The 13,635-nt window shown below is 42.0% G+C and overlaps 1 protein-coding gene across 9 annotated transcripts in view; it reads right to left on the bottom strand.

The window, feature by feature from the left end:
- The window catches only part of LOC133606397 (neurexin-2-like), an 873,942-nt gene that overhangs the window by 54,203 nt on the left and 806,104 nt on the right, over positions 1 to 13,635 (bottom strand). For all 9 annotated transcript variants that reach the window (XM_061960335.2, XM_061960334.2, XM_061960329.2 and 6 more), the window contains one exon: positions 7,793 to 7,964. In XM_061960335.2, the coding sequence (XP_061816319.1) occupies positions 7,793 to 7,964 (172 nt within the window). The remainder of the gene's footprint in view (positions 1 to 7,792; positions 7,965 to 13,635) is intronic.

Below are 13,635 nucleotides of genomic sequence, written 5' to 3'. Positions count from 1 at the left end.
AAAATAAGATTTTATCCGCTCGCGGGTCGGGTCGGGTGGATTAATTAGATATATTTTTTTTTTTTTTTTTTTTTGCGGGTGGCAGTTAAACCAATTCGGAAATATATATACATAGTTAAATGTTGTTACCCACATACGAAAAACGAGCAGGCACCTGCTGCATATGCCACAACAGAAGAAAAAAAAAGAAAAGAGATGGACACTTTTACGGAGCGGAGAAGGGACGCCTCGCCTGGGTCCGGGACCGAGGCCCCTTCCCCCGAGAGGGCCCCACCGGGAGCCGTAGCTGAGGCGATCCGCGAGAAGGGCCCGACGCACGTCCAGGGTCACTACCGCGCCCACCGCACCGACACCCCGCCTCGTCCGCCTTCGCCGCGGCCGGCGTCACGCGCAGCAGGTAAGCAGCTTACCTGCCCGCCACCCCCGTGGCCGCGGGCTCGTAACAGGGGTCACTCCACGCGCTCCGCCAGCGCAGCTTACCTGCCCGCCACCCCTGTTGCCGGGGGCGCGTAACAGGGGTCACTCCGTGCGCAGTGCGCTCACGAAAGGGGTGGGGCTCACCCTGGTTGATATAGAGAGCAGGACGGTGGCCATGGAAGTCGGAACCCGCTAAGGAGTGTGTAACAACCCACCTGCCGAATCAACTAGCCCTGAAAATGGATGGCGCTGGAGCGTCGGGCCCATATACCCGGCCGTCGCCGGCAGCAAGACGCGCTTGGAGGTGCGCTCAGCGCGGCTCCCATATGATTGCGTACTGGTGTGCGTCTGGGTCGTGACAGCGTGGCACGCGAAAGTCTGTGCTGCGTTGGATCAGTCTCCTTTCTTTAACAGGCAAAAGCTTTATAACCTCAGTGAGGTTATAAAGCTTGCGCACCAAACACGAAGCAAGGCCATGGTGCAGGAGAACAAAGGACTTCTTTCATTTAAGGTTTGTGATAAACCATCAAACTCATTCGTTTAAAGGACTCTATAGTAATATAAAGCGAATTTTTCTGGACATTATCATGCAAGAAAAGTTTATTTTTGGGACCGCGATCACCGCGTAATGATTTTTAAAGGTTGCATGACAAACATTTAACTGTCCCATGTGATCAGCCAGTGCGATTGGAAATCCATGCTCAATTATTGCCTCCGTAAATAAAACTTCGGCATTTATCACATCCAAAGAATCTGTTTGGGCGACGAAAAACGTTGAAAGTTTTCCACTTGTATCGCTAGCAACGGCATTAGACTTGTGTTTTTTTGTCCCAACGTGGTCTTTTACATCCCTAATTCCTCCGTGTCCGATCGAAAAATCTTGTCTGCACAAGGTGCAATTTGCGTAGTTTTCACCCTTTTTTTTTTTTTTTAATTAATGAAAAACCCGGAATAGGTTGATGAAAACCGTACGAATTACGGGAAAACCGGAGTAGTTGGCAGGCTCACTAATGCCTTGCATCATCTATATTAGATCGGGCGGATGGCGGGCGGGTGCAGTTCTGATCAAACGTTACATCGGGTGGATGGCGGATGGTTGACGACTTTCTGACGCGGTTGCGGATGAAATAAATTGCCTATCCGCGCATCTCTACCTCCTACGATGTGTAGTAAAGTATGTTGAGCTATTTTTCATCCTCCAGTGATAATGTTACTTTTGTACATTATTTGCCACCATTAGAGAGAGGATTGCGGATTTAGAAATGGCTTGCCCTGTGGAGGGATGTTAGCTGCTAGTGAGAATTCTACATTGCGTTGAGGACTCCTTATTTTGCTTGTCTCTGGAAAATTTGCAGGAAACAGCTAGAATGTGTCATTAACACGCATTGTCACAATATAAAGATGGCATTTAAAGCTCTGTCGTCGGCCAAATGTAGATCATTTATATTATTTATATCGCGCAACACTAATCAAACGTACTGTATTTTAACACCAAAACTTCCTTACCTGGAGTATTCACAAATAAAGTATTGAATTAAGACTGAAAATAATACAACAGCAGTAAGTAAACAACAACCGTAACGGTGGTAGATATAATACGTTTTCTTTGCTTCTCATTGGCAATAGTCTGCCGTTATTTCCAGAAGCAGGAAATGCATGTTTAGACAATGTCATTGATGGATGCATCAATGAAAAATAATTCACTGAGTACAAGAAAGTTTGTTCTTAGGCCATGTCTACACTAAGCCGGATAAACCCTTAAACAAATAATTATTTAGCCAAAGCCCCGTCTCAGCCACACTAAATCATCATTTAAGGTAACACTCCTTGGATAATTTTTTACACGGGTAAGTGCACTGTGTATTTCTTGAATCTCTGGCTCTTAGCTTTGTATGGACTCATTGATCGCTTACAAACTGAGTTCGGAGAGGAAGTGACGCCAGAAAGACCGCGGCCCACACAGGAAGTGACGTCAGAAAGAACGCGCCACAGCCAGCTTCATAACAACCGGAGCTAACCACTGGAAAGATGGAGGCGAGTCATCCAGACATGCCCATGTTTCTCATTCTTCTACATGTACAGACGCTTGTGGAAATCACACATGAATACCTTGAGAGAAGAAAACGCGCGATTGCAGCTATTTGGGATACAACACTTTTCAGAAGGCAAGATAACTTTCGCATGTCCAGGTCAGCTGTGATTCTACTTACCGAAAAACTTTGTCCATTTGTCGAAAGAGAGTCAACAAAAATGCGGGCTCCCGTGGATGTGATAAAAAAGGTAGCGTGTGCTTTGTATTACTTGGCCGTCGAGGGAAGACTACGGAAAACATTGAATGCTTTGGGACTGGCAAAGCAGACTGTATCAGTTATTGTCCGCCATGTATGTCGCAGACTCAACGTCTAGGTCCAGAGTATAAAAAGTCAACAAAAAGGAATGGACAATGAAGGTGAAAGCAAAAGAGTGAGGAGTGTCCTGACCAGATATCTAGATCCCTAGTTTGATTGATGTAAAATGTTCTTTATCACATTGTTCACGTGTCTAATAAAGATTTTATTAATTTATGATGGCTCAGGTGTGATTCACTACAATAGGGCCCCACAGCACACTGGATTACAGTTAATTGAAATACCACAACACTGGATATTGTTCAGATAAGTTAAAATTAAGAACTTGCACACAAAGCAACAATGGAGATGACTATGACGTGCGCATTTTCCGCACTAGGTCGCGTTGCACCGGCGGTCGAAGGGGGTAGGGGGTCTTAAACGAGCATTGTGTGTGTGTGGACAAGGATAAGGTTAGGTGGGATTTACCTTGGATAACCTTAGTGTAGAAGGGGCCTTAGTCACTCAAAAACAATTAAAATGTTACCCTGATAACCATAACGACACCCCCCCCAAAAAAACATTCCCTACTGCACGTAAGAGCTGTGGAGAGCAATGTTATCCATTTGACCAGACGGCTTCTACTATTAGGACAGCTCTAATCGTGTATACACGTGGCTGAACAAGCTGAATTGATGACAATTGTCTCTGTGTTTCGGAGGTACACAGCGTTTGACCAACAATGGAATTAGACTCATGCCTTATTTCTCTGTCTGACTGTTGGAAACATGGACATTTTGGTTCTGCCGTTCCATCAGGACAAAATTGACCTAAGCATTGAGGAAATCATATCTCTGTTTTATGTTTTGCTCCACTGAGAGAATCAAACCATCTAATGTGGGTCACAGGAACTTGTTTCAATCACACTTTCTGTCTCGGCAAGGGAGCCCAAAACATTCAACTCCGCCCCTTTTTGCGAGGAGCTTGCTCCCCAAATGCTTCTCCTCCAGGACGCCAGCCTCCACCGAACAGCCTGAAAGGAGTTTGTGTGTGTCTTGAGCATTTAAATGAATCAAAGTGGGTAGCCCCCTCTCCTTCCCGCCCTTCTTTCCCTTCCGTTTCCTTGGCGTTGCATCTTCCAAGCTCCAGGCAGACTCAAGCCCCCCGAATGTGTGCTCAAGACTCATCTTGCTGAGCAACAAACAACAAAATAACGCTCAATTTTTGATCAGCAGAGAGAGGAGGGTGTGACAACAACAGGAAAGGGGAAGAAGAATAAAAAGAATACAATATGGGGCGAGGATAACTCTCTTTCGTCTGTGTTAACGGGCTGCTGTTGCTTTCAAAGCTGTCGGCACATTAGGAGATCAAGGCTCCTAGTTACAGCTTCTGCTGTTTTTTTTTGTTTTTTTTGGGTGGGGGGCTCCAGTTCCATGACAAAATTAGCTGAAAAGAGTTAGCTGTCTCTGTCTTCAGCAGGATTTGCCACGATGATGGATAGGTGAGACAATATGCTTTTGTTAATGCCAAAACAAAGGCTATAAATAAAATAAATGCTGTGACAAATAATGTTGTAATAATAGGAAGAATACAATGATCCCGCCATCTTGAGGAGGTGTTACGTTTGACTTCAGACTCAAAGTTCGGGTTGGTAGGTGAAAATGTGATGTTGGACCACACCGACTGGCCACTTAAAAGGGTCCTATAATGCAAGATCAACTTTTCTTACCTGTTGACACCTGTTTTGGTGTATTTTGGATCCTCATAAGTACTGAAAATTTGAAATCAAACAATGGAGGTGTGGCGGAGATGTTTATAAAATCATATTGCCTTCTTCTAAACTTGCTCAAACAAGCCCTTTGGAATTTGAGACTTTGGTGACGTATTTCACCTTAGTCACGTCAGCGGATATTTCCACGAAGTTCATGGTAGAGCTTTGCGCGACTACATAATTTTTTATTCAATTGTAGTCCAAAGTTCTTTTTTTTCTCTATTCTCTTGATATGGGGCAGACTGGCTTGTACATGCATATGCATGCTAAAATCCTCTGCTGCCGCCATTTGTAAATGAAAAGTAGCGTACATTTCTAATTTATATCCCTTTTTAGACTCAATATGGATGCGCTAAAACTACAACATTTCTGATGGGGTGAAGATGCAGTCGTAGGGGGCTTGGCCTGGAGGAGGACCTCGGCACGTAAATAAGACCGCCCACAAAACTGTGTATTTTGGAGAGACAGTGAGAGAACAGCCTAAAGAAGGTCTGTAAAACAAAATCTATGCAAAGCCCCACCCTTACATGTTATTTAGACCAGGGGTCCCCAACCTTTTTTGCACCAGGGACCGGTTTAATGTAGGCATTATTTTCACGGACCGGCCTTCCAGATAGATGTAGCAAATAAGTGCATGAAAAATTAATACCGGTACTTGGAAAAACTCACCATACAAATTAAATTTTTGGGAGCCCCTGGCCTTTTCTCTTTGCAAAAAAGCTCTCCATAGACTTTTGTTTTTTGCTCATTTTTGCTAGTAGTAGGCTTAGTTTCGGCTTTAGTATCTGTTGGGTTATAGGTGATACATCACACTCAAGGACAAGAGCATGGATATACAGTATAAAAAAGCTAGAAATACTTGACATTAGCTCCAATAGATATATCTGTGGATTACTATTTCCATTCTAAAAGTTATGTATTCATATTTCGTGCAATATTTCATACGTAGATACACTAATGTTAGCTTTTTGGTCCAATTTTGCATGCGTAAATACATCCGTTATTGCAAACTACTTATGTAATAGGACGATGTGCAATAATACCAGCACTTTAAAGGGGAACATTATCACCAGACCTATGTAAGCGTCAATATATACCTTGATGTTGCAGAAAAAAGACCATATATTTTTTTAACCGATTTCCGAACTCTAAATGGGTGAATTTTGGCGAATTAAACGCCTTTCTATTATTCGCTCTCGGAGCGATGACGTTTTCTCAAACACATTACAAACACCGAGTCAAATCAGCGCTGTTATTTTCCGTTTTTTCGACTGTTTTCCGTACTTTGGAGACATCATGCCTCGTCGGTGTGTTGTCGGAGGGTGTAACAACACGAACAGGGACGGATTCAAGTTGCACCAGTGGCCCAAAGATGCAAAAGTGGCAAGAAATTGGACGTTTGTTCCGCACACTTTACCGACGAAAGCTATGCTACGACAGAGATGGCAAGAATGTGTGGATATCCTGCGACACTCAAAGCAGATGCATTTCCAACGATAAAGTCAAAGAAATCTGCCGCCAGACCCCCAGGAAAAGAGAGCGGATGAGGGTATGTCTACAGAATATATTAATTGATGAAAACTGGGCTGTCTGCACTCTCAAAGTGCATGTTGTTGCCAAATGTATTTCATATGCTGTAAACCTAGTTCATAGCTGTTAGTTCCCTTTAATGCCAAACAAACACATACCAATCGTTGGTTAGAAGGCGATCGCCGAATTCGTCCTCGCTTTCTCCCGTGTTGCTGGCTGTCGTGTCGTTTTCGCTGGCATACGGTTCAAACCGATATGGCTCAATAGCTTCAGTTTCTTCTTCAATTTCGTTTTCGCTACCTGCCTCCACACTACAACCATCCGTTTCAATACATGCGTAATCTGTTGAATCGCTTAAGCCGCTGAAATCCGAGTCTGAATCCGAGCTAATGTCGCTATACCTTGCTGTTCTATCCGCCATGTTTGTTTGTATCGGCATCACTATGTGAGGTAACAGGAAAATGGAAGGATGTATATAACGATGGTTAAAATCAGGCACTTTGAAGCTTTTTTTAAGGAATATTGCGTGATGGGTAAAATTTAGAAAAAAACTTTGAAAAATAAAATAAGCCGCTGGGAACTGATTTTTAATGGTTTTAACCCTTCTGAAATTGTGATAATGTTCCCCTTTAACTTACTAGGCCAAAGGAGATGTGTACTTTTTTCCTTCAGCACAATTATTATATGCAACAATTTAGTACTTCTCTATCTGCCTTATGCACATTAACTCCTATGGTCACTTTGTTCCTGATCTGCCCTGATCTTCGGTCATCAACCTGTCGCGAACTGCAGATGGAACCTAGCTTTTGGCTACGATTTGGCACCTTTACATTTTATATGTTTATTAATGTGCATTGTCCCATGTAACAAATATGTAACAAATATAGCAAATGGCGACTTCCTATTAGGAGTTTTATAATACATCTATGAACAAGCTTATTGGAGTGTCTGGTGGGACTGGCGAAAGTTAAGTAGGAGAAAATGTGGTCGGTTATAAATTATTTAATGTCTCTGTGCGGCTTGGTAGCAAATGCGTCACGGACCGGTGGTTGGGGACCACTGATTTAGACCACAGTGAAGTGTTCTGTATGTAGAAAAATCATAATAATAGTATAAAACATATAACAATATAATAATATGAACCCTTTAAATGAGAAGCTAATGTTTCCCAGCTTGAACGATATGCTTGTTTAATTGATTCACATTGCATACACGTGTGTTGAATAATTATCTATATACACCTCTCATACACCTCTTAGTCGCCGCTTTGTGTACTATACCGCTTTGCAACTTTCGATGCAAAGCGACCTTCCCTTCCTCCTTGTGAATGACTCATTAGATTCTTGATGACACAATTAGCAGCGGTACCGCCCCCCTGCAGCCAGCTCGGCTCATTTACAGCTTAACGAGACGGGAACGCACAATGTCTTCCTTTTAAACAACCATGAACACAGGTAGTACAAACACATTGGAGAGAGAGAGAAATGAAGTGTGAGCTCATTTAAAATAGCCTTACAAGTGAGGCCTAAATAGAGTAGTAACGCTCATAATGACTCATGCAGGATGTGCAATGATATGCTTTTATCTTGGAGCACAGGCATGTCTATGAAGGATTTCTCCAAAACACATGCAAAGTTTTGTCGATCTCACATTTCCCCTCTCTCCTTTAGGTTTGCCACAAACTAAAAAGCTCAACTTTCATATTTTATTTGATAAGAGGCCGCCCTACGAGGGGCCACATTCCTACCTGAGGGGAACCGCTCGATGACGGGCTGATTGTCCACCTGAAGCGTGGCGTTGCCGCCGCTACGTGTGAAGCGCACCACGTGGTATTTGCCGTCGCTCACCATCACCGCGCTCTCCTCAATGGTGATGTCGTCCGTTCCCACGTTGAAGATGACGCCGATCCTTCCCCTCTCCTGTGGACAGAGGACAAGAACATTGAGAAGGAGAAGAGAAAATAACCTTTGAAGTGAGTACAAAGTGAGTGAGTACAAAGTAAGTGGTGGTAGCAGTCTGGGGCTGTACGAATATTGCAAACACTAAATATGGTTCATTTTTACTCATCCACCAGTACGCAACGGTACCAATTTTTGGTACTTTTGCGTTTGTTCATGTAGTAAAACATTTGAGTAATAATGAAATCTTAAAATGTTTAAATGTAACATTTATTTCTCCATCGATCGATCATCAAATATATCAAAACGATATCCAATTATTTGTATAGTAACATGTTTGCAATTGTTTAGCAAATGTCTTCAACATAAAAACACTTAACTACAACAATGCAGTGTTATTTTCTCAGTATTGCGCAAAACAATCCTGCGTCCATGTACTCCTTTCTTTTTCCATCTGGAAAATATGTGATGGGAATCCATGGAACAATTAAGGCAATTAAGTTAAAAACAAACGAGCGTAATCTGCATCGGCATGGCATTTGGAAAAGACGAGCCACACTTTAGGGTGTTTTCTATTTGGCATGGTTGGGTTTTTGTCATGAAATACTGATGGGTTGCAAGATTACTAAGAGCATGTCCGCTTAGAAATTGCCTGTTTTTCTCACAAGTGCTAGCAAGTACTCGACACTTGCAAGTGCTAGTTCAAACATATGTGGGGCGGTATAGCTCGGTTGGTAGAGCGGCCGTGCCAGCAACTTCAGGGTTGCAGGTTCGATCCCCGCTTCCGCCATCCAGTCACTGCCGTTGTGTCCTTGGACAAGACACTTTACCCACCTGCTCCCAGTGCCACCCACACTGATTTAAATGTAACTTAGACATTGGGGTTCAAAATGTAAAGCGCTTTGAGTCACTTGAGAAAAGCGCTATATAAATATAATTCACTTCACTTCACACGCGACGTCACGTGCAATCCAGGCACCGAAACATGGCACCGCTATATCTTATGTGAACCGGTGTCCGGTAGTACCAGCTGGTTTTGGTCGGTGCCAAAAAAGTACCGGATCCGGTGCCCATCCCTATCGACAAAACATGATCGGAATGTAAAACATTTTTATTTTGTAAATGTAGTTAAAACGGATGCATAGCATAGCACTTTTATTTTGAAGCCGGAAAAGTGATTGGTTTGAGAAAGTGTCTTGACATGTTTTTAAGTTGTTTTAAGCTGTTTGCAAAGAAAAAAGTCTCCTTTCGACTTCCTGCCGACGGTCTTTCATTTCTGTTGAGGTTTTCTGTCATCTTATTTACCAAATCAGTCACAGTAACAATCTAAATGTTATGTTATCACTACACCTTAACTGTAATCTGAACACGAAAGTGAAGCACCACCCACTGAACGACGCACGCAGCATGTTTGCTGCAGGGATTTCGCCTCTTCTCATGGCAAAACATAGTCCTTTCTTATCAGGAGAACAACTTGCCATGGATTTGAACCTAACATTTCCGGAAGGTAGCCTTTTTTTGTCCATTTCTGCTCGCGTGTGGCTCATCAGTAGCAAGCTAACTGCAGCCAAGTTCCCCCCACTATGGCACCGGCCGAGGGTCAAAGGCTGATAGGGTTTTGAGCTATAGTTCACAACAGTAAGGAACAAAGTACCTTGTAATAACCCGAGTGTTCATTAAGCGGCTGACCTCTGCCATTCTTGGCATCGATTATCAGTTGCAGCGGCCCCCAGCTTTGAATCTCCTAGCCGCGGGCCGCCTACTCCTGATGCTCAACTTCTCCTTCGTCATCGCAAAGCCGCAACAAATATTGCATTCATTTACGGAGTGTCTCAGTTTCAAGCTGCGAGTTTATGAGCAGTAAAGCTAATAAAAGTATATAATAAGAATAATAATAATAATAATAATAAAGCACTCTTAAGCATACCAGAGGTCAAGTTAATTTGCAGAACGTCGCAATGATCCCCTTGTCATGTACTTGCCTTTATATGCTTGTATTCTGCGGTGAAAGCGTGGCTTTTTCCTCACACAGCTTTCCCATTACTCACGGATGATTAGGTGTTTCAAAAAAAGGCAAATAAACCAGCACGATGCCAAGAGAAGCTAAATGAGCAAGTTAATTGAGTAAATAAGCGCAGCGGTAGTACAGTGGGTTAATGAACAGTAAAATCACAGTCAGATTTGTGGCCGTCCCAAGCCCTATTTACTGCTAAAAGTGTTTCCAACGTATTGTTCAGGCAAGGACCAAGTATTTAAAAAGAAGTAGTGGCAGATTTCCATTATAAGAATCGGCTTATGAGGTCAGTTGATGCAGGGAAGCACGCTAACACACTGAGCTGAGGAGCTTCCCGGTCATTTCTCTTGTTCAAATAAAAGTCAGAGAAGCTCTGGGAAAAGACGACACTACAGCTTGTCAACTCTTTTGAGGATTAGAACTCTGACTCCTGGTTGCAGCCAGTGTCAGGAATCCCAGAGGAGCAAGCATCACGTCTCCCGGATCAATGCTCTATGGCCTTCTCAAGTTTGTGGCTCAACAGAGGCAAAGGTCTGCAAATACTTCCAATATTTGAGAATCTCTGGGAGATGCTTCATTTGCTCCACTCCAGACTAAAACTTAAGTTGTTATATATTAAAGTCCAGTAGTTGCTCTTCCCCTGACCCCAGGGGTACCCAATCTGTGGCCCAGGAACCGTTTTTTTTTTTTAATTTATTGTGTGAATGCTGGAATTTACACATTTTTCCAAAGTCAAAATGTTCCTTGCTAATGTAAGCAACATTAGCATGTTTTTTGGTGTTATTTTTTCAGGTATAAACTTCAGGTCATTTATTTTAGTACTTGACACATGCTCACTGTTGACATGCTAATAAGTTAGCATGGTAGATTTTCTTTAGCTGCCATATATTTTGTTACATGTGGCATTCTAATTGTTGAGTCATATTTTTTGTTACCTGATGCCATCTGACAGGTGAGTTAAATGTTAACATTTCAGTTCGGCTTCAGCTTTTCAGCATTCTCAGACAGTTTTTCTTCTTACAACAATTGCATTTTTCAGTTTTTCATTAAGTTCACCGAAAAAAGTTATCACTACATAACATGATATGTTACCACACATACCAACTTTAGTTCTACAGCCGCTTAAGAACAACCAAAGTTGTAAAAAAAAAAGGACTGCACATGAAAATAAGTAAAATATAAGAACATAAAAACAACCAGAACATATAGTTAAGAAACATAACAAAACATTTGTTCTGAAATAAAATAAAAAAGTGATCCAAAACATAGCAAATTGCTGAGTCAAATAAAAATGAGTTCAAAGTCTCACGCTGGGTTATAATCCAATAATTAAAATTGGGTTTTAGTATAAGTTTTCTTGACCTATAGTGCTTAACGAATGCATTAGGCCAGCAACTAGAAATATCATAGTGTTTTATTGTTATGTAGATTTTTTTTAAATGCATTTCTGAATAGAAAATGTGTCAAAGGTCAAAAGGGCATATGAAGTTATTTGATTATGTATGAAAAAACCCAACATTTTTTGACGTATGCTGCACATAAAGTAAGGACTTAATTGGGGCAGTTTTTGTGACATATTACGTGATACAACTCAAAAATGCCATCTCCTGGGTTGAATACATAAGTTAAACTTATATTTTGTTATATTTAGCTGCTTAGGTTTCACAAAAAGCTTCAGAAATATACTTTTAAATAGGAGAGTCCCGATCCAATATTGATATCTGTCGGATATCCGTCGAATATCAGCAACCCGCCCCCCAAGAAATAAAACAAGTATCTGGTAATATTGGCTTGCATGTAAAATGTCCAATAGAAGCTCAGATAAAAGCAGTCCTAAAGCGCATTTGCTCATACAAAGCTGGATAGCCGGTTAACATCTAAATGTCCTCCAAAAACACAAACATTTTGGTATGTACTTGTATTTTAGTTAAGTCATTTACACAAGGTAAACATGGTAGGCTATAGGGAAATAGGAGCTAGCAGATACACAACAGCTCAGCACAAAAGTTAGATATACAGATAGTCTAAAACACCACGTTAGTCCATGTAAACAAGAGTAAAAATACAAATAATTATAGCTGCATATTACACATACAAAGTCTCCAAGACAGAAAGTGTCCAGTAACAAACATGTCCGCATCATTTAACTTCCTGCAGCATGTCTTAATGAATTACTGTGACCACTTGGTGTCACCAAAAACAAAGTACAACTCCACTTCCAATTTAAAGACAACATATGTCAGTCATAATGTTAATAACAAATAGATTAGTGGTTTTCATACCTACCATTGTTTTCGATTTAACTCATTTCACTAGATCAACACTTTATTTGATACAATGTATACATATTGATAGACATAAAATGGTTAGTGTTGCATGTCTGATTTTTTGGTGGCTCCTGCTGGCGTAATCTATCCCCTGTTCTTTTCTGTGTTCTAGTTGCCATGGTTCCCAAGGGAAGGCGGGAGTGACTGAGCACAGCTGTTTGTAATCACCCTCACCCTTTTGTAGTGTCACCAAACACACTTGGTGGCGCAGGATCTTTCCATTGTGTTCCAACACGTCACATCATTGCATAGCCTTTTTTAAAGTTTTTGTATTTGTGCTCAGTCCTCCTGTTTTCCCTTGAGGTCACTTTTTGTTGTTACTTAGTTGGATTTTGTACTTTTTCGTGCCACTGGCTGCCTCCCCCGCCAGTGACATTGTTTTTCCTTTCCCTACCTTGCCAGCTTAGTGATCAGAGTACTTCCTACCAGAATGATTAATCTTTTATTATATCTAGCTTTATGTGAATTAAAAGACAATTTTAGTTGTTTTGTGGGCTATATCCTGGAGTAAAAAGCGTAACAGGTTAGGACAGAAAAAAACAGTATGTTAGTTGCTACAATGTGTTAAATACCCCCATCCATCCATTTTCTACCGCTTGTCCCTTTTGGGGTCGTGGGGGGTGCTGGAGCCTATCCCAGCTGCATTTGGGCGGAAGACGGTGTACACCTGGACACACCTCATCACAGGGCCAACACAGATAGACAGACAACATTCACACTCACATTCACACACTAGGGCCAATTTAGTGTTGCCAATCAACCTATCCCCAGGTGCATGTCTTTGGAGGTGGGAGGAAGCCGTAGTACTTGGAGGGAACCCACGCAGTCATGGGGAGAACATGCAAACTCCACACAGAAAGATCCCGAGCCCAGGATTGAACCCAGGACCTTTGTATTGTGAGGCACACGTACTAACCCTTGTCACACCGTGCTGCCCGTGTTAAATATGTAAAAAAAAAAATTGGGGGAGCCAAGGTCCCACCTTTGCTAAGGGTCCCAAAAAACCTTGAAAAAGAACTGCTTGCAAGCAGTATTAACACCAATGTCAAGTAATTTCGGGTGTGTTTAGTGCACACCATTGTTCGTTCACACTTGGCTTAAAAAAAGCGAAAAGAAAGAGTTCCTTTGAACTGAATGACAAGTGTGAACGCATCCGCGTAAGCAACTTCAACCACTCGGAGGGAAATCCATTTGTAGATATTGTTGAAGACAAACAAGAGAATGCAGCTCCATCCATGTGCTCGCCGAACTAAAGCCAAGACCTCGCTTCATTTAAGTGGATCTTGACGGCCAACAAATGGCTTCACTCTGATGAGAGGTGAACGTAGTCTCAGATGGCAAAGTGCTTGGG

Source organism: Nerophis lumbriciformis, linkage group LG05 (genome assembly GCF_033978685.3).
Source record: "Nerophis lumbriciformis linkage group LG05, RoL_Nlum_v2.1, whole genome shotgun sequence".
In the NCBI taxonomy this organism is placed as follows: domain Eukaryota; kingdom Metazoa; phylum Chordata; class Actinopteri; order Syngnathiformes; family Syngnathidae; genus Nerophis; species Nerophis lumbriciformis.
This window is presented reverse-complemented; position numbering and strand designations above follow the sequence as displayed.